At 48.1% G+C, this 20604-nt stretch overlaps 1 protein-coding gene and 1 pseudogene across 10 annotated transcripts in view; both read right to left on the bottom strand.

The window, feature by feature from the left end:
- The window catches only part of ST3GAL4 (ST3 beta-galactoside alpha-2,3-sialyltransferase 4), a 175216-nt gene that overhangs the window by 98866 nt on the left and 55746 nt on the right, over positions 1-20604 (bottom strand). The window contains exon 1 of one of the 10 annotated variants that reach the window (XM_075073544.1): positions 1806-1964. The exons of the other annotated variants lie outside the window; for them this stretch is intronic. Coding sequence (XP_074929645.1) covers positions 1806-1936 — 131 coding nt within the window. The 5' untranslated portion in view covers positions 1937-1964. Of the gene's footprint in view, positions 1-1805; positions 1965-20604 lie in introns of those variants that run through there. 10 annotated transcript variants of the gene reach the window in all.
- On the bottom strand, positions 15939-16884 carry LOC116819925 (sphingosine 1-phosphate receptor 3-like; annotated as a pseudogene).

The following is a 20604-nucleotide window of genomic DNA, read 5'->3' as shown; positions in this document are numbered from 1 at the left end:
CTTCATTTATTCACACTAATTTAAAGTTTCACGTGCCAGTAATACATTTTAATGTTTTGAGCAGACCTCTTTCTAGAAGTCTAATATATAACTGAACTATTGTTGTATGGAAAGTAAATAAGGTTTTTCAAATGTTTAAGAAGCTTCATTTAAAATTAAATTAAAATGCAGAGCTGCCCAGACTGGTGGCCAGGACCCGGGCAGCGTGAGTGCCACTGAAAATCAGCTTGCGTGCCACCTTCGGCACGCATGCCAGAGGTTGCCTACCCCTGGCATATATCATCTTCCTACTGTATTTTCCACTGCATTCATCTGATGAAGTATTTGAGATCCTCTAATAAAAAGGTGCTCTGGAAATGCAATAAGATTTTTCCATCCGAATGCACAAGTTTGCATATGGGAGACATTAGGATCATACTGAAAATAAAATCTCACACAACCGAACAAGCTGAGAGGATAATCACATAAGAGATCAATCAAAAGCCTGGGAAATAAACATACAAGTAACAACTCTCTGAAAAACTAACAAGAACTTCCTGGAAGAAAGTCTGAAAGGGATGAAGCATTTCACTAAAAAGTGGTGCATGCATCATCCTTGTTAAGGCAGGATTATGGGATCTGGGCTCTCAGGAAGAGAGGCCGATTTTCTGAGAGGCCGATTTTATAACGTAGAGACTAATTGCAGTTTCTAGCACTGCAGCTATTCAGGGCTGCTGCTGCTGCCACCATAGCATTACAGGATTTCCTACAGAAGAGTGATATGCGTCTCCCTGTAAATTTCACACCTTAGCCTGATAGAAGCTCCAGGCCTGTGCACTGAAGGTACATGCGCTTACCCACAAAGGCAGAGATGGACTGAGGAATGAATTGGTTTCTTCTCTCTGTTTCAAAGCAAATGCTCTCAATTATTATCCAAGAAGGGAAAGCAGGAGCACTTGAAAACAAACACGCCTTAAGGACACTATCGGCAGCCGCCTAGGGCGCCAGCAGTATGGGGGGGGGGGCGCGGCATTTTGCCGGTGGGGGGCAGCAGGCGGCTCCGGTGGAGCTGCCGCAGTCGTACCTGCGGAGGGTCTGCTGGTCTCGCGGCTCCGGTGGATCTGCCACAGGCATTTCTGTGGACGGTCCGCTGGTCCCGCGGCTCCGGTGGACCTGCCGCAGGCATTTCTGCGGACGGTCCGCTGGTCCCGTGGCTCCAGTGCACCTGCTGCAGGCATGCCTGCGGCAGTTCCACCAGAGCCGCAAGACCCGCATGCAGGGCGGCGAAATGGCCCGGCGCCTAGGGCGCCAGAAACCCTGGCGCCGGTCCTGGACACTATGCTGGAAGCCCATGTATTCTGTACCTGAACACACTCACTGAGCACGTGGAGAGCGCAGCCTAGGGAGCAGTGAGAGGTATTTGAAATTTGGGGGAGGGAAGAAGAGGAGGGAACATCAGGGTTATTGCTCATCACCAGCCCAGAAGATCATTTCTGAGCACACCCAACAGCATATTCAAGTGTGCATGGTAAATAAGCCATGTCTTCCTCTGGCCACTGATCCACACCATATGGTCAGAGCCTGCTACAGCTACCAACTAATGGAGTTACTCTTTTATTTCAAGTGTCAGCATGATTTTCCTGCCAAAGGACTAGAGTTCAATCCTAGCTGATGACCTGTGACTGAGCCATCACAGAATGAGGGCCTGAGCTTGCAAATAAGGTGTTACCATGCCGGAGCACAGGCTCCTATGGCTAAGAAGTAACACTGCCAGTGAGCAGCAGCAGAAAGCTCTGATGCTCATGCTATGGACTTGCACCGCTTACCTGTGTACGCATCCCCAGAGCCAAGCAGCGGAAGGCCAGGTCCAAGGAGAAGTCACTACACTGGAAAGCTGGAACCCTGCTCCACTAGCACCAGTAAGTGCATGAGACGGAGAATGAATAACTTCCCCCATCTCACTAACCTGCTTCCCAGCTCCTCTCACTGTAACTAGCAATGCCCCACTGCCCACATACTGGAAGGGACAGCCCGTCTCTACCTCCCAACAGGAATTCCCCTCCCCTCCTCATTGAGCCACAGCCATCCACCCTGGAATGTGCCCCCTTCACTGAAGCAATGCTGCTCAGTTCATTATCATGCAACAGTTTCTCAGGCTTCTCCCCTACTCTGTGCCCTGGCTATGAACCTGTTTAACTAGAAGAGCCAGCAGGGGCACTTTAGCTTCTGCAAGGCAAGAAACTCAACCTCTGTGCCTGGATTCCCCCACCAATTAAAATGGCAACACTACTCATCTACCACCTGGAGAGTGTTGAGAGCTTTAATTACACATTTGCAAAGTGCTTTGAGATCCTCTAATAAAAAAGTGAAATGGAATTGCTGTATGTTTTTTCCCTCTGGATGCACAAGTCTGCCACATGGGAGACATTAGGAGAAGTATAATAGCCCTGGCATCATACAGTAATTTAAAAAAAACCCACAAGCTGAGAGGATAATTACATTAGAGACAAATCAAAGGCCTTGAAAATAAATTCACAGGTAACAACTCTCTGAAAGACCAATAGGAACTTCTTGGAAAGCCTCAATGGGATAAAGCATTTCATTTCATTAAGAAAGTGGACCATACACAGTGCCCCACACCCCTCCATCCTGGCGCTAAGGAGACACTGGCGCTAAGGGGACACTCTCTCTCTCTCTCTCATGCACACACACACGATTTTCAGGGGCTACAAATTATTGTTCTAAAGGCCCAAATATGTGCCAAGTTATCCCATGTTAAGCAGTGGAAGTGACAATGACATAGTACTGGCATAGTAACCAAATTTTGCCTTTTTAAACTCAAAACCCAAGATTTGCCAGGGATCCTACTACCTTCTGGACTCCTGGAAGGTTGTTGGTTTTTTTAAATAGTAACATCCAAGGCCCCAAAACACCCTCTTGCCCCACAATAACGGGACCCTAGAACGGACTCTGCCTCCATTCCCTCATTATCTCCACATAGACAACTCTGGTGTTCTGCTAAAAGACCATTCCAGTTGAAAACATCTGGATGTGCCAGGGATGTTGCATGGCACGCGGGCTGCCCAGGCATTTTCCAGATGCACACACTGCGTTCAGCAGCTGCAAAATAATTAATGTAAGAGTGGACGTACCTTTGCTCAATAGGCAGAAGCCATTGGACTCCTCCCTATCTGACCAGAGAGTTTCCAAGAGACAGATTCCCCTGCCATCCGAAATGCTCCCAGCTCACGACCACACACAGTCTCCTCTGCCCAGCAAACGTCCTGAGTAGGCCAATCTTTCACTATCCCCAATTCTCCATGTCTCACCCAGGGGAAGCCGGAGAGATGGGTAAAGTCAGCTCCAGAGCCAGTGAATGACAAACACCTCAACAGAAGGGAAAGGAGGGGGGAGGTGCGAGACACCCCTACAGCTTAGCGAAATTTTTCATCCAAAACCTTTTCCTTTCCCCGCCCCCTCCAAATTTTTCTTCTCCATTTTTTTCAGACTGGTCAGAGAACTGAAAAATCCATTATTTGCTCCACTCTCCTCCTCTGCCCCACCAACTGCGTTAAGACCCCCACCCCCTCTGAGAGGATGCTGAACTGCAGTTTTGCTTCTAGGCTGACAGGATCCACATCAAACCCTGAGGAAACCAAGCCCGGCTGAGGCTTTCTGCTCAGACGCTGCCCAAGCCCAGCACTCAGCCCTCCCTGTGCTGCTTCAGGGGGAGAATCACCACTGAGACCTGCCACAAGGTGGCTCGGAGCATGCCCGTCACAGCCCTCAGAGAGCTGGCAAGCTACAATACGCCATCAAAAGAGCAAACCTCTCCCATGGAATCTCTCCGCATGCTGAGCAAGAAGTGGGGCTCCCTGCTGGACTTCACTCGGCTGCCTGCCAAAAGGCAGAGCTCTCAAGCGCAGAGCCAGCACGGCCTGGGCTGCTGCCGGACGCCCCCTCAGAGCTGGGGCTGACAGACACACTACGTCTGCCTCCTACCAGTGTTTAATTTGTGTCAAGGTTTGTCAGGCACCTCTGGGCTTGGACGTTCATAGCCCCAGCACCTCTGGGCTTCCTGCATCAGTTAGGAATGTAAAAAAAATTGCTGGAGCCCTAGCACCTCTTTCATTACAAATTAAGCACTGCCTCCTACCCAAGTTAGATCCTGAGTTCTGGGTGACATGCCAGGAGATGTGCCAGGCTCTTTAACGCCTTGTTCACCAAGATCTTTCATGCCAGAGAGAAGGGATCATGAGAAGGGATCTTTCATGCCAGCTACAGGATCCAGGGCAGTCAGAAAGAGCACCCTGAAAAGCAGGACACAGCACCCCATTTCTACCAGGCTCCCCCCCCACACACACACACTCCAGCTAATCTAGCTCATTAAGCAATGAGTCATCTTGTTTACTGATGGCCTCATGCTACAGTACAGCAAAAAGAATCTGTGACACCACTGACATGGTTGGGCCATGATGCAGCCACCCCCTTGGAACAACTTATCCAGGGTTGGGATGGATTATCCATCACTGGCAACTGGTAAATCAAGATTAGATGTTTTTCAGAGATCTGCTCTAGTTCAACAGGAATTCAGGGGAGTCCTCTGTGATACACAGGGCCCTACCAAATTCACAGCTGTGAAAAACACAGCACGGACCATGAAATCTGGTGTCTCTCGTGAAATCTGGCTATTGTAAGAGGTTACAGTATTGACACCCTTACTTCTGCACTGCTTCAGAGCTGGGCAGGCAGAGAGTGGCGGCTGCTGGCCAGGTGCCCAGCTCTGAAGGCAGCATTGCTGCCAGCAGCAACACAGAAGTGAGGGTGGCAATATCGCGACCACTCTACAATAGCCTTGCAACCCCCCCACGACCTGCCTTTGCGCTGGGATTCCCACCGTTACAACACCATGAAATTTTAGATTTAAACATTGGAAACCATGAAAATTTAAGATTTTAAAAATCCTGTGACTGTGAAATTGACCAAAATGGACTGTGAATTTGGTAGGGCCCTAGTTATACAGCAGGTCTGACCAGATGACGCCAATGGCCTTGGAATCTATGAAATTCTCACATATTCAGGTGAGTCATGATCAAAGCCTCCCATTTAGTCACAATTCTGCAATGCAGCAAGTATCACAGCTGGGAGGTGAGCAGCCAGACCCAGGGTCCTCAGTCACAAGACAGGAGTCAGCTGGGTCAAGATAGGAGGAGACGAACTGGAGGTCAGAACCACTAATCGGATGCCAGGAGTCAGGCCGGGTCAGGATGCCAGGAAAATCAAGCTGTGGGAGCAGAAAGCACAAGGCGCACAGTCCAGAGCAGGGTGGAGATCAGGTGTTCAGGCCAGTTCCTGTGCTGATGGCTAGCCCAACTTAAGCCAGCAGCGGATCAGCTGCTCTGAAACTTCACCAACAGAACTGCAGGGGCTTCGTGGGTCCTAGGCAGGCAAGCATTAGCAGGCTACCAAGTGGAGGGCTGGAGCATGGCTGCTCCTACAGACCCAGCTTTGAAACCTGTGGGTCAGGACAGCGAGGGCATCACCCCCAGCCAATGGCTCTAGTGGCTCTGCACACACCCATGTAGAACATTGCCGTGCACCTGGGGCAGGGGGGTACTGGGGAAAGGAGGTTTGGTTTGTTTTTCATCCGTGCAAAGCCTAGGACTGCCCTCCCCAAAGGAGGGCAGCTCTGGTATTGCGCGGGGTGGAAAGCTCCCTACTTTCCCCCTGCACACTCGGGAGGCCCATCTGCTCCATGGTCTATTCCTCTCTTTGACAAGGATCACTGGCAGGTCCCATCTACTCTCCAAGGTGCCAGGGGACGAGCACTAACAAACACGACCGAGACTGTCACATAGACAGGGGCGGCTCCAGGCCCCAGCACGCCAAGCGTGTGCTTGGGGCGGCAAGCTGCGGGGGGGCGCCCTGCCAGTTGCCGCGAGGGCGGCAGGCAGGCTGCCTTCGGTGGCTTGCCTGCAGAGGGTCCGCTGGTCCCGCGGCTTCAGAGGCATGCCTGGGGGAGGTCTGCCGAAGCCGTGGGACCAACGGACCCTCCACAGGCATGCCCCCGAAGGCAGCCTGCCTGCCATGCTTGGGGTGGCAAAATTCCTAGAGCCGCCCCTGCACATAGATGGGCCCACAGCAAGGGACTGGGGACAGTGCTATTTTAAAAGGAACTGAGAGAAAGACCCTGGATCAGCCAGTGTCCTCCTGGATAAGTTGGCGCTGGGACACCCTTCAGCCTTGGGATGTATGAGTCAGATAGCAGCATTCCCTATCTCCCGACCACAGTCATGAACAGGATCCTGGACTAGACGGACCTTCGGTCTGACCCAGTCTAACTGTTCTTGTGTTATTTATCTATTAGACACCAACAGCCAGGCCAGTTCCTGCTGGCCTGCCTCAGTGCACAAATCAGCTGCTATGGATTCAAGCTCCACAGCTACTGATCAGCACGTAAGTCACAGGAAGGTTCTGGCCTCACACAACTTCACTCACAACCCTTTCTAGCATAAAAATATCCTCCAAACGGCTGTCGTTGTGGAAAGAGATCACCACAGAGCTGCTGAGAAGTGACAGTTTGAAAGATGGAGCTCTTTTAAGAAGACATGATGAGCGAGATTTTCAAGACCTGGCTGGAACAAATGGCAAACTACTTCAACCCAAGACAGGGACTTTTTTTCTTTTTTCCTTTTTTTAGAAGTAGGGTTTTTTTTCTTTTTTGAAAGTATCAGATCCCAGTTCTTGGGGAATGTTGGCTGATACTGAAAGCTTTTGCACATGGTCTGACAAAAAGCTCTCCATCCCTTATCATGTCATGAGGCATAAAAGTCACATCATTCTGATTATCTTCACTCCTGGATAGACATGATGGTGATGGAGACATTAGATACATAGAAGATCAGATCACATTAAACAGCAGCTGAGATGAATAAAGATCCTTGCTGAGAGTCCTAAACTCCACTCTGGAGCCATGGAATTAATTCCAGCTTTGGCTCAAATCTCTGATAAATTCTCAGGCTGGTTCTGATTTTACCCAGACAGGTTTTCCCCCTCGACCTTGGCTGACCTTTCCAGGAAGAGAGGAGACCCCAATCGCCTCCATGGAGATGAATTAGGATGTCTCTCACTGCACGATTCAGGTAAGAGAGAAATGACAGTGAGGAAGAGGAGACAGTGTCTCTTCATGCACAAACATCTTGGAAAATCAGCCATGCTAGGAAAAAGTAAACAGGTAACAGTTCAGCAGGCTTTCTGTGACCCATTGCCATTTGCAATATTTGTCAGAACTCGGCAGCTCTTTAAAAGTATTTTACATAACTCCCAGGAAGGACAGAGCACAGAACAAAAACAACCTCCCTCCTCAGTCGGCATTCCGGAGCCAGATGGGAAGGTCTGAGGCTGCAACTGATCTAAAGACGGATGTTGGCTACTTAAAGAACCTCTCTGGATGGCTGTAAGAGGACCTGGTTGTCCCAAATGAGCATGAGGGGAGAGATGGAACAAGAGTTAAGGACAGCAGAGCATGAATGCCTTGCAATGCTGCATGGAGAATTTCAGAGCAGATTGCAGGGATGGCACTGGTGGCTGGGGGGGAGAGGGGGGCAATTTCAACAGGAATGGGAGCATACTTTAATGTCACAGAAGGTTAATTCTAGTTACATCGCCCTCCACAAAGTGGCTGAATCATTAGCGTTTAAAAGTTCCTGCCCGCAAGCTGTAATGCATGATCAAAAGCCTCAGAAGAGCCAATTTTCTTTAGCCAATAGTTCAGTTGTAAACACTGTAATTAAGGGCTCAAGAGAAAGCCTGTGGAACACTACTGAGCTTGGAACAAGCCCATTCCATTAAAGGCACATACATGGGAAATGAACACGTCAGATCTTCAGTCCTTTCTGGGCATCGCACAGAACCAGCCTATCACACCAGAGCCATTTGGCTGCCTATGACACGTGCAGAGCTGGGGACATCTGGAAGGCAGAAAACACTGGCGCGATTCTTTGCAAGCAACGCAATCAACAGGGTCAGTCGTCCCAGGCAAAGCAAAAAGGCCTCCTTTGTTCTCATGCGGGTTAATCAGGAGCTTCATGTTCAGGCGGCTTTTAGGCCCTTCCACCATTAATCACAGGCTCATCCTCCTTTATACAGTAGCTGTGCCCACAGTTCATGGCTATCATTGCAAAGGACTGCTGGGCTCCCTCCCTAAGGCCAGGTCTACACTGCGACTTTAAATCGGTTTAATGGCCGATATACCGATTTAACGCTGTATCCGTTCACATGACGTCGTCATTAATATCGATTTTACCGCCTCCTTAAATCGATTTCGGAACTCCTCCCAAACAGGAGGCATAGTAAGTCTTAGTAGCGCTAAAATCGATAGTGATAACTTGGATTAGGGTTCGTGTGGACGGAAATCGACGTTATTGGCCTCCGGGCGGACATCCCAGAGTGCTGCAGTGACCGCTCTGGACAGCACAGTCTGAATCGGATGCAGCGTGCAGGTAAACAGGAAAAGCCCCGCCGAACTTTTGAATTGCATTTCCTGCTTGCCCAGCGTGGAGCTCTGATCAGCACGGCTGGCGTGCAGTCTCAAATCCAAAAAGAGCTTCAGCATGGACCGTACGGGAGATACTAGGTCTGATCGCTGTATGGGGAGAAAATCTGTTGTATCCAGCTCCGTTACAGAACACGAAACGCCAAAGCGTTTGAATAAAAACTGCAGGATACACAGCGCTGCGTGACAAGCGTAATGGGAAGCCAGAGACTCCAAATGGACGCTCATGAAGGGAGGGAGGGGGTACTGAGGACTCCAGCTATCCCACAGTCCCAGCAGTCTATTAAATTATTTGCATTATTGGCAGAGCTCCAATGTCTGTAGGGTCCAACACAGTGTCTGGCGTGGTTCAGGAACAGCTCCTCAGTTTATTTCCCCCCCCTCCACAACGTGAAAAAAAAGGGTAAGAAATCATTCCTTGACTACTTTCTATGTCACCCTATGTGTACTGAATGCTGCTGGTAGACGGGACGCTACAGCACTGAAGAGCAGTATCTGCTCCTCCTCCTCTGGTGGTAGACAGTTCTGCAGACCTGCCCACCATCCAGGAGAACCGCCTAACTGCTTAACATCGAGGGCAACATTGCTACGCTAGCAGTAGATAGGACAGAACGGCTGAATAACAAGCTTAATCATTGAAACTTGGGGCTCAAAATTTTTGCAATCACATTTGGGATTGACTCGCTTGGCAATGAGTCAATCCTCCTTATGGTATCTAAAAATGAGTCCATTCTGCCTGACTGTCATAGCCCCGGGAGGCTGCCTCCAAGTGCCTCCCCCGCCATCATTTTCTCTCACTAAACAAGTCTCTGTTTCTTATTCTGGTATTCCTTAATACTTCATGACACAAACGGGGGAGGGGAAATGACACGGTAGGCCAGGAAGTTGGGAGGAGGAAGCAACGGTGCGCTTCTTGCAGGGGACAACCCTGTAATACTACACGGAGCACCTGTGCTCTCTGATACACTGATCTCTGTTACACTTGCCCTATTATTTAGGCAGGACAGTGCCCCATGACCGCTCTGGTCCGCAATCCGAACTGGATGTGGAGTGCCGGTAAACAGGGAAATCCCCGAGAGCTTTACAGTGACATTTTCCTGCTTTCACGTGTCCAAGCTCTGATCACCACGGGGTGGCGATGCAGTTCAAATGAAGATTATCTCCTGCATTGAACTTAGGGGTGCGATGTATATCGCTGTATTGGTGAGACAAATCATCTTTTTATCAGAGCTCCGTATAGACAGGAAGCCAAAGCCTTTTGAAAATTAAGAACTACAGGAATACACAGGTGGCGTGGACAACAGTAACGGGAAGCCATACACTCAAACGGATGGTCATGGGAGGGAGCGGTATGGTGAACAGTACCAGTCTCCAAAGCGAGTCTCTGAAAATATTTGCATTTTTTGGGCTGCGCGCCAATGTCTGCAGCGTAATACAGGTGTGTTGTGTCACGGAACAGTCAGTCAGTTTTTCCCCCCTCCACGTAAAAAAAGGAAAATAAATATTCCTTGAGTACTGAATGTCACCTCTGTGTACTGAATGCTGCTAGGGGCAGACGCGATGCTGCTGTGGTGAGTAGCAGTATCCGCTCCCTGCCCCTCCCCAGGGTAGACGGCTGCCCAGTGATTGTCCTGGCTGAGTGTGGCCGGGGGCTCCGGGTGAAAATGGGAATGACTCCCTTTTTTCTGACCAGTGAATGGTACAGAAGCCTAGGTAACTGTCTTCATCTTATCACCTGGGGCTTGAGGCTCATCAGACCCCCTTCCCTCTGCTATAAAGAAAAGATTCTGAACTGCATGGACTGTCATTAGCCCATGGTGGCTGCTCCCCCTCATTTGATCTCAGTAACTACTCTGTGAATTCTTATTCCATGGCATTCTTCATAACATCATGCCAACAATGGGGGGGGGCACTGCTGTGGCAGCCCAGGTAGGTGGAGGACACGGTTGCGTTACTTGCAGCGGCTTCCCTCCTGTGAAATACTGATGCGGAAGATCAGTCTTGCGCTGCTGCACACTGATTTTAATACACTGTATCCTATTCTTGTCTGGACTGAACTCTATTTTTATTAACCGTAAAGGCAGGGATTGACCCAGTTCCCAAAGTGAGTATCCCCATTCCTTTCAAAAATTTACACAGCGGTTTTATCCATTCTGTCCATTGTACTGTGAGTTAACAAAAAGAGGGGAGATGGTAACAAGTTTCTACTGTTTTCCAGTAGTACTGTACACATCTACCACCAGGAAAGAGCAATTTTCAAGTAGCAAAATCACACCCAGATAACTTCATTGGTTATGATATGCCACTGTGCAAAGCTCTAATGTTCCTCAGTGCTGCAGATTCGCCTCTGTCAGTAGCATTCAGTAAAAAGATGAACATTGTAGGTACTCAAGATTGCTTTATTTAACTTTCATTTCTCGTGCTGGTGGTAGGGGAAGGGAAACTGATAGCTGTTCCGTGAACATAAAAGACACCGTGTTGTAAGCTACAAGACATGTGCGCTAGCAAGAATGCAAATAGTTTTAGAAGAGACTGCTGAGGACTGTGGGATAGCGGGAGTCCTCAGAAACACCCCGACCCGTCTGTCCCTCCATGAATCCCCCCCCGAGCCGAATCAGATGTTAATGGTCACGGGGGGTTCTGGTAAACGTTGTCAGTCATTCCTTGCTCCGGGAAAACATTAGCAGACAGTCCTTTCGCACATTTTTCTTCCTGGATTGCCCTTGGCAGAAACATAGCACGGCAGCACTAAGACCGTGCCGGCTTTTTTGTTTTTCCGTTCACATTTTGTACTTAGATGCCGTGGAGAAAGAGGCGACAACTCGAGCGCTACACACCAGCATTCAATTGCTTTTGGCAAGATAGCAGAGATGGTTACCAGTCGTTCTGTACCGTCTAACGCCAGAGAAACTGGTAACAATGACATGACGGTTATCTTCTCCTTCTCTAAACTGTCACTGCTATCATGAGTGCCCCTGGCATAAATCAGCCGGGGCGCATGCAAAAAAGCAAAACTTGGGATTAGAACTCACTGGCACTGAGGTCAATCCCTCCTTATGCTGTCTAAAATAAAGATCAGTCCTGACTACAAGAAGAGTCAAAGCAGCAGAGATCCGTGGCACCTTACAGACTAACAGACGTCTGTTAGTCTATAAGGTTGCACGGATCTTCTGCTTTACAGATCCAGCCTAACACGGCTACTCCTCTGAAGGAAGAGTTCAAGTGTATTAGAAGAGCGCAGCTACTCCCATGGCTGTATTAACAGGGGGTTCTCCCGCAAGAAACCAGCACTCATTGCTTCACTTCTCTCCCACCCTCTGCAGCTACCGTGGCAGGGCCCACCCCCCATTTTGTCATGCAAGTCGTTGAGAAAATATAAGAATAGAGAAACATAGACTTATTTGTGACATAAAACGGGGGGCGCACTTGGAGGCAGCAGTCGTGGCTATGACAGTCCAGGCAGGACATACTCAATTTTCAGAAAACGAAGGGAGTGATTGACTCTGCCCAAAGTTGAGCCACTCCAATTTTGGTTTCAGAAACCATTGTCACAGGGCACTCATGATAGCACGGACACAAACTGTGATGCACTGGCCAGTAAACAGGAAAAGCCTGAATCCCGCGAAACTTTTTGAATTGCCATTTCCTGATTGTCCACCCGTTGAGGGTCAGCCACACACAGGTGACCACACAGAGCTCATTTGCACTCGTCACATGCAGTTCTCCTGATAATTCGAAGAAGAGCGCCCAGCTTGGACCACACAGGAGGTTCTGGATCTGATCTGCTTCTTGGGGGTGAGGACTCAGTGCTCACAGCACTGCGTTTCCAAAGAACGAAATGAAAAAAGTTTTGAAAGGAATTTTCAAGTCTATGGCTGATAAAGGTCAGCAGAGACTCCTTCCAGTGCCGAAGTGAAACTGAAAGGAACTTAGACGCGGTTACCAGAAAGCAGAGAAGCAAACGGAAGTTCAGGCTCTGAGCCGAAAAAACTGCCGCTCTATGGCGAACTAATGCACATTTGGGGTTCAGCGCTACCAGTGCCGCCACCCCTGTCCGTGGATCAGACTTTGGGATTGAAATATCAAGTGTTTCTTGAGGATGTAGCGAGGGGGGAAGAATGGAGACGAATTTGAGGATGAGATTGACCGTGGTGATAGCACACAGGCAAGTCCGTAAACCCACAAGCCAGGATCTTTTTAGACCCAAGAATCACAGTCCCTGCGCTCCGAAGCGAGAAGCCCAGAAGTGAAAGCCATGGAAGCGACCTCCGGGTAAGTGTCCCCTTCATTCTGTACCATAACACGGATTAAACAAGACGGTTTTCTGTAGATCGCATTGACACCAGGGCTTTTTGCTGCCACGTCGCACAGCCCTTACTGTTACAGGGAAAATTTCGTTTAACATTGTCTGGGAGATGGATTGAAAATCCTTCAAAAAATGTCGCATTGAAATCGATCGTGGAGCAACTCAAAAACCCTTATGCTTATATGAGACATTTCTGGCCAAGACAGCCTTCTCCGTTCCCCATATAGGTAACTTTTCAACGCCTTGCAATTTTTGCAAGACATTTGGTACTGCGCCATTGAAGGCATTTGCACTGAAGGCATTGCATAAACAAACGATCTGCCTCCTGCGGTGCTATTGTCAGGAGAGAGATATCAATCCATTGTTACCTTGCTAGAACATCAGGAATGTAAACAGGGGGCAGACATTGGCGATTGCTTACTGGCCAGAACGTGGGTGGATGGGAGGAGGGATAGCGACGAGTTTTCAGCGTCTGGCAAGCAGGATCTTCCTGCTACGCAGCAATGCGATGCGGGGGTGGATGTGGGTGTCACTAGCAGTGATCGTATATAATAATAGGAGCATGCGCTGTTGGTGGAGTTGAAAGAGGGGGTTTGGGCTTTGCAGGCTCCTCTTAAACAGGAGCAAGGCACATATAGTCACTGTGTATATGAACGGCGGAGGAAGTCAAATTTTAAAGCCTCCTTACCATCGCCGCGCGTGGACGTAAGTTTGGCCGTAGCTGCGTTGTGTGTGTGCCACACCATCACACAGACACTGATATTTAAAGCTACCAAAAATGCGACCTTGTATAGAGATCACATGTGCTCTGTAAGGGAATAGTGTTCTATGTAAGAGTATATCTTGCTCTGTAAAAAGGTATCTTTGCCACATATTATCACCCTGGTTTGCCTTCCCCATGCAGGCTGCACATTTCTCAGATTAGTCCCTTGCCATAACGAGGGTGCTGGTGAATACGGCGGAGGAAGAAGAAGACGCGAGATGAAATGTTCACAGGAAATTATTGAGTAACACGCAATGAGAGGGATAAACAGAATGATTGGAAGATGTCGGTAGCAAGTAACAGGAAAGATGCCAGTGAACGATCTGAGAGGGCTAGCGCAGCAGCAGTCAGGGACACCTTCCTAATTCTCTGCCTTTTTTTATAGTTCCTTGTGTAATACAGAATACATCGAAAGGGGGAGGGTGGGTTGCTTAGCAAGGAAATCTAGTAGGAAAACTCATGATTTTTAACAGATTGCATATTACTTTTAATGAAATAATTAAATGATTTTTAAACGATACAGAATTTTATTCCTTCGCCAACCTGTAAGAAAGGGGAGGGGTGGTTCTACACTGAAATAATCCATCAAGTGCGAGAGGGTTCATCAAGGGGAAGCAAACAAGTCACACCGTACCCTGGGCTCTGCTGAAATTGTTTTCAAGCTCTCTTGATGCGCAGCGCCTCCAGGTTGTGCCTTCTAATGCCCTGGTCTCTGGCTGCTCGTACTAGCGGCCAGGTGATTTGCCTCAGCCGTCCACCCAGCCAATAAATGTCTCCCCTTAGTCTCACAAAGATTGGTGAGCAGCACAGCAAGCAGCAATACAAGCGGGACATTTGGTTTTGGCTGAGTCTGAGGCGAGTAAGTAATGATCGCCAGCGACCCTTTTTAAACGGCCAATATGCACCATTCTACCACCATCCGGCCACTTGCTCAGCCTGTTAGTTGAACAGCTCCTGACCACTGTCCAGGCTGCCAGTATGGCTGTCATGAGCCATGGCATCAAGGGGTAGCTGGGTTCCCCCAGGATTAACTATAGGCATTTCGAACATTCCCAACGGTTATTTCTGGTCTGGAAGTAATTCCCTTTGCTGCATCCGTTTAAACAGAACTAGTGACTCTGAAGACGCGAGCTCATGAACCCTTCCTGGCATCCCACGTGGGATGGTGAGTGGAAACGTCCCTTGTGGTCCACCAGTGCTTTGCAGCACCATTGAAAGTACCCCTTGCGGTTCACGTACTGGTGCCCTGGTGTTCTGGGGCAAGATAGGGGAGTATGGTTCATCTATGGCCCCACCACAGTTCGAGAGAAAACCCAATCGGCAAAGCCATCCACTATCACCTGCACGTTTCCCAGAGTGCACAACCTTTCGTAGCAGCAGCTTAACGATTGCTTTTGGCTACTTGCATCACTGCAAGCCCCCACAGTAGATTTGCCCACTCCAATAATGATTCCCGACTGACGGTAGCTGTCTGGGTTGCAAGCTTCCAGAGGGCTTTGCCACTCGCTTCTCCACTCTGTGAGGGCTGCGTCTCATGTTTGTATTACGGCGTTTCAGGGCAGGAGGAAAGCATGTAGCAAAGTTCTAAGACAAGTGCTCTTACGCATGCGAAAGTTTCGCACCACCTGCGATTCGTCCACACACGGGGTCAAACAATTCGCCCACCTAGTCTGTGCTTGTTTCCCGTGCCAAATTCGGCCTTACAAATGGGTAGTAGATGCCCCGTTAATAGCAGTATGCTCCAAAACGCTCGGGCCAGCGGTTATGGAGAAATTCTGCCTCCATCTCGTCAGATTCGCTGTCCTCGCCGCTCAGCAATAGCTGCCTCCTCCTCTCCTCCTGCCTTTGGCAGGTTCATGTTCGTATAGTCAGCACTGAGAGTACGCCGAGTGTTGACAACGGTCAGGATACCGTTTGGTGTTCTCAGGGGTCATGATTGCGTGCTATGGGCGTTTGCTTCATAATGCACTTCGCGAAAAACGCGCCAAAGGGTTGTCTGCTGCCCTCACAAAGGGAGGGGTGAGGCTGTACCCAGCACACCGGCGGGCAAATGTTTCTGGCCCCATCAGGCCACTGTGCTCTCAACACGGAAGTGGGAAACTATGGGATTAGTGGAGGAAACAGCTACCCACAGTGCACCGCTCCTGAAATCGATGGTAGCCTTGGACCATGGACACAAGCAATCGATTTTGTGATCGCATTGTGGACGCGCAAAACCGATTTTATAACATCAGTTTCGTAATATCGGTTTAAACTACTTCGAAATAATCGTGCAGTGTAGACGTAGCCTAAGCAATGAGAAACTTCTGTTTAAGGGCATAGGAGGATGGGAACTGTTGCAGCCTTATGTTTTGTATTTATTTTTGTATCTTATACTTCCCTGAGTCGATTCTCTTACAGAATTAAAGCCCAAACCAAAGTGAGTTGTGTGACAAACAGGTACTCAAAACTTTCAAAAAATTGGTCAAAGTTTTTCCCTGTGATTGAAACACTGTAATTGGATCCTAATAAGCCGTAGACTTTCTTCAACTGTAATCTGCAGTGGGCTGAATAGGCAAAAATCTGGCCGTGCTCGTTCGTCTTCACTAGACAGCCACAAATCAAGCAAAAGAAAATCTGCCACATTGCCTTGCTCAGATTCAATGCAGAATGAATGGTCACCAAGGCGATAAACCAGTCGGGCTTGCAGAAATGGCACACTGTTTTACTTTGCAGGCTACATCTAGGAGCAACAGAACAACATCGGAGACCAACAGGCAATGAATAAGCCGACTACAATCACAAATGTCCTAAGCAGTGCCAGAGATCTCCGAGTTATTATGCGTAGTGACATTATGGTGATGGGACTTTACCAGTAAATAGGTGCATAAATGATAACAATTGTCACCAGACTGATTATAAAGATGCTGATGAAAAATGCAACGTATTTCTTGGAATAAAGAGGCAACGCAGTTGAGCAGTGTGGTAAGCTGTTGGCACAGTTCCAGTCGCAGATTTGTAAGGTACTCAGGGAAACGGAGATAAACCAATACGGAGGAAAACCCTGTACTTTTTATTGGCACCTTAAGGCCTCCTTTTAATCATAGTCAAATACCTCTCGATGGCTCTGGCTAACAAACAAAACGTGGAAGCTCCTAGCGCTACAAACAAACCGCCTTCCTTAATAAACTGGATAGTGTGCAACAGGATCAATGTTTTCTCTCCATGCATCAGAAAGTTTACTTTGTAAACTATTCCAGTTAATAATTCACAAAGAGTTGGATTGCCAATAAAAAAGGCACATACGGGTTGCAAAATTTGTTATTTTTCCATAGGGCATTCAAAATCCTCAAGCTCTCCAGGGCCATGAAACTACATGTAATCAAAAAGGCAACATTTGCTAACTCCACATGATCAGTTGCCTTTTTTCATAGAACACGTTTTCCTGTATAATGATAATATAGCACTGTTAGCACATAGGCCCTCTTCATTTCCTTGAGGGGTGAAATTAGGTCCTTCCATCTTTAATCAACAGGTCTGTCTGAACAGCTCATCCTCTTTCACACAACAGCTGCAAGACACTTTCTTAACAAATAGTTTAGAGACAATGCTTCAAAAGTCCATTGGCCTCCCTTCCCAGGTAAGGAGAAACTTCTCTCTGTGTTCAAGCAGGATAAGGACGGGTCGTTGTCAAAAGGGAAGTAGCTTGCACCCTTAGTTTGTATTACACTTGTTGTTAGGTTACAGATTGCCAACAACAAAGGCATATGGCTGGCCTTTTCCTCTGACAAGGGTCCCTTGTGAATATAGGCAGTAGAACATCTAGACCAGTGACTCTCAACCTTTCCAGATGACTGTACCCCCTTTCAGGAGGCTGATTTGTCTTGCGTACCCCCTCACTTAAAAACTACTTGCTTACAAAAGCAGACACAAAAATACAAAAGGGTCCCAGCGCACTAGTACTGAAAAGGTGCTTCCTTTCTCAATTTTATCATATAACTATCAAACAAATCAATTGGCATGTAAATATTGTACTTACAGTTCAGTGTATGGCATATACAGCGGTATAAACAAGTCATTGTCCGTATGAAATTTTAGTTTATACTGACTACATTAGTGCTCTTTATGTCATCTGTTGTAAAACTAGACAAATATTCAGATGAGTTGATGTAACCCCGTATAGCTCCTGGGAAAAAAGATCAACTGATTGGGGAAATGGCCACAGCTGGGGCCACATCTAATCAGGCCATAGCAGGCCCTGATAAAAGGGCTAAGGGAGGTGCTGAGAGTCTCTCTCTAGCCTTGGAGGAAGAAGGACCTGGCTACCTGGGAACAGAGGGTACGTAACACAGAGCAGGGCTGGGGAAAGGCTGGGGAGCTCCAGCCTGGCAATTCCACAGGCTGAGGCCTTGTTTAAAGCCTAAAGAGGTACTGGGACTGAAGAGGTGCAGCCCAGGGATAGGCAGAGGCAGCTGGCCCAACCCCCTTGCCAATGATGAGTGGCCATTACAGACTGCAGTCTGCCCAGGGGCGGCTCTAGGTATTCTGCCACCCCAAGCACTGCAGGCAGGCTGCCTTTGGCAGCTTGCCTGCAGGAGGTCCACTAGTCCCGCGGCTTCGGCGTATCCGCCGCCAAATCACCACTGAATCTACAGGACCGACAGACCTCCCGCAGGCAAGCCGCCGAAGGCAACCTGACTGCCGCCCTCCCAGGGACCGGCAGGGAGCCCCTTGCAGCTCCAGGCACGCGCTTGGAGTGCTGGTGCCTGGAGCCACCGCTGAGACTTCCCCAGTGAGCAGGAGCTAGATGACGACTGGCAGTAGCCACTGAGGCAAGGTGGACATAGGGGACTGGGGGTTCTCCTGGGAGGGGAGACCCAGAGTATGGGGGTACTGCTGTGGGCAGAACCCCAAGGTAAAGGGCACTGGGGTCCGGGATGGACTCGGGGTCCTGAGGCAGGAGAGACGTCGGCCGACAGGAGGCGCTCCAAGACTGGAAAGAGCTAATTCCCAGATGACTGGCACACCTTTATGTATCCCCGGGGATAAATATACCATTGGTTGTGAACCACTGATCTAGGCCATCCAAAAGTAGCCCTTGAATCCCTCTTCAATCACTCCCTCCTCCACTGGGCCTTTTAGTTTCTCCCCAGGCCCTCTGCATTAAGGCTTCAACCACTGTAACAGCAGTAATTTCTCATTATTCAATGTTGTAAAGCATCTCGGGTTACGGCTTGTATAAAAGTTCAACGTCAAGTGTTATATAAACATACAAATAATTCTTCAGGTTCCCTCGAATGTAATGAGAAACAAAACTAAAATCCAAACAAATGTAACTATGCTTTGGCAATATTTTTTAGCTGTCTCTCCAAAACATGTAACACAACCCCCTCTCCCCACGATGTTTTGGTTAATCTTGTTGATCGTTTCTGAAGCCCATTGTATGGGGGGGGAAGTATTTCTGGATGACAAACGTGCTTGCCCATGACATCTAACAACGAATGTCTACCTACAAACCTGTTTCACTAAAAAAAAAGATTTCAGGCAGTTATCACTATTCCCCTAAAACCCAGGAGAGTTCTCTGATCCCCATGTCCTGGTTTACATGTTAAGCTTTTAAAAGTTTATTTCATATGATGGGAAAACTTTGTGTTTAGCAAAATAACATGACAAAAAATGACAATTTTAAACTGAGAAAAGAAAGTCAGGAAAGGAGGTGGACGGAATGGGGAGGTAGTGAACTTAGCACTGCTTCTGCAGCGGCTACAGCCTTATCTCTGAACTTCAGCTGTCACAAAGCTGTGGATTTTGTTGTTTAACATTTTTATTTTTTTTATTGGAAAAGCCATTAATTGTGGGGTTCATACTGTGCCTTAAATATTAAAGTTTTCTTTACATTTAAAAGTAGAGCGGTCTTCGGGGTTTTTTGTTTGTTTGTTTGTTGTTTGTATTCTAGTCAATTCATTTAGGCAAAAAACTCTAAAAAGCAAACAAACAAACTTATCTTGGGATAAGTCCCCAAACCAAGACCAATTCTCTTGCAGCAGCCAATGTTAAAAGTTTTTCCATTGGCAGTTGCTGCTGTAGCAAAAAGGTTTTTGACCTGAAGTTTAAGTAACACATATTCCATAAATTTCAATCTCTAAGAAATTAAAACCCACAAAGAATAGTTTCAGAGGTGCTACAGGGAGGGGTGAGAGGGAGGATGACTCTGGGGTCAAGGCACTAGACTGGGACTCAGGAGATTTGGACTCAAACATCCAGCTTTGCAACTGACTTCATGTGTGACCTTGGGCAAATCACTCTCTCTCTGCATCTCAGTTCCCCATATGGAAAAACTCTTTTCTCCAACACTTGAACTTGTGGGATAGTAAAATATGGACTGTCCTTGCGACGGAGAAGCTTTCACACCAAGTGAGTACATGCAAGAGAAGCGCCAAAAAGATGATAAATAGTTAGAAGTCTGGTTACCCTTTTTAGCATATGCAGAAAGGGAGGGCTCACCAGCCAGCAAGCCAGGATCTTACCTGGATTCTTTGAATATTAACCTGATCCTGAATAAGTCACGTATGATATAGTATGTTAAATGTAACTTTGCCTTATTAGCAGCTGCCTTTTTTTTATTTTTATCATCCCCACCCCTAACACCTCCCGACTTCCTCAGGTTCCTGGCCTGCAACACCTTACATAGCTCTGCCTCTCTCCTTCTCATCTCCTCTGGATGCCAGTTTCATCAGCTTCTCCCACACTGACCCTCACTCCCGGACAACCCACCCTGAGCTGTTCCACAAAGCCACCTTCAGAGCCATCCTCCAGATCCAACTCTGCATCAACATCTTTGAGAGGTCGCTCCGTTCACAATGGCTCAGCTGAGGGCCAGATGAGAAGAGCTGACACATGCCACTGATAACTGTTCTTACAAGAAAATCTATATATTTCTGTTACATTAAAAAATCTACATTCAAAGAACACGATTAGGGTTGCAAAGTCAAGCCCTCAAAAGCTAGGAGTGTTCAGAAGTGT

Source organism: Chelonoidis abingdonii, chromosome 18 (genome assembly GCF_003597395.2).
Source record: "Chelonoidis abingdonii isolate Lonesome George chromosome 18, CheloAbing_2.0, whole genome shotgun sequence".
Lineage (NCBI taxonomy): Eukaryota > Metazoa > Chordata > Testudines > Testudinidae > Chelonoidis > Chelonoidis abingdonii.
The sequence above is the reverse complement of the archived record's forward strand: the minus strand, read 5'-3'. Positions and strand labels throughout refer to the sequence as shown.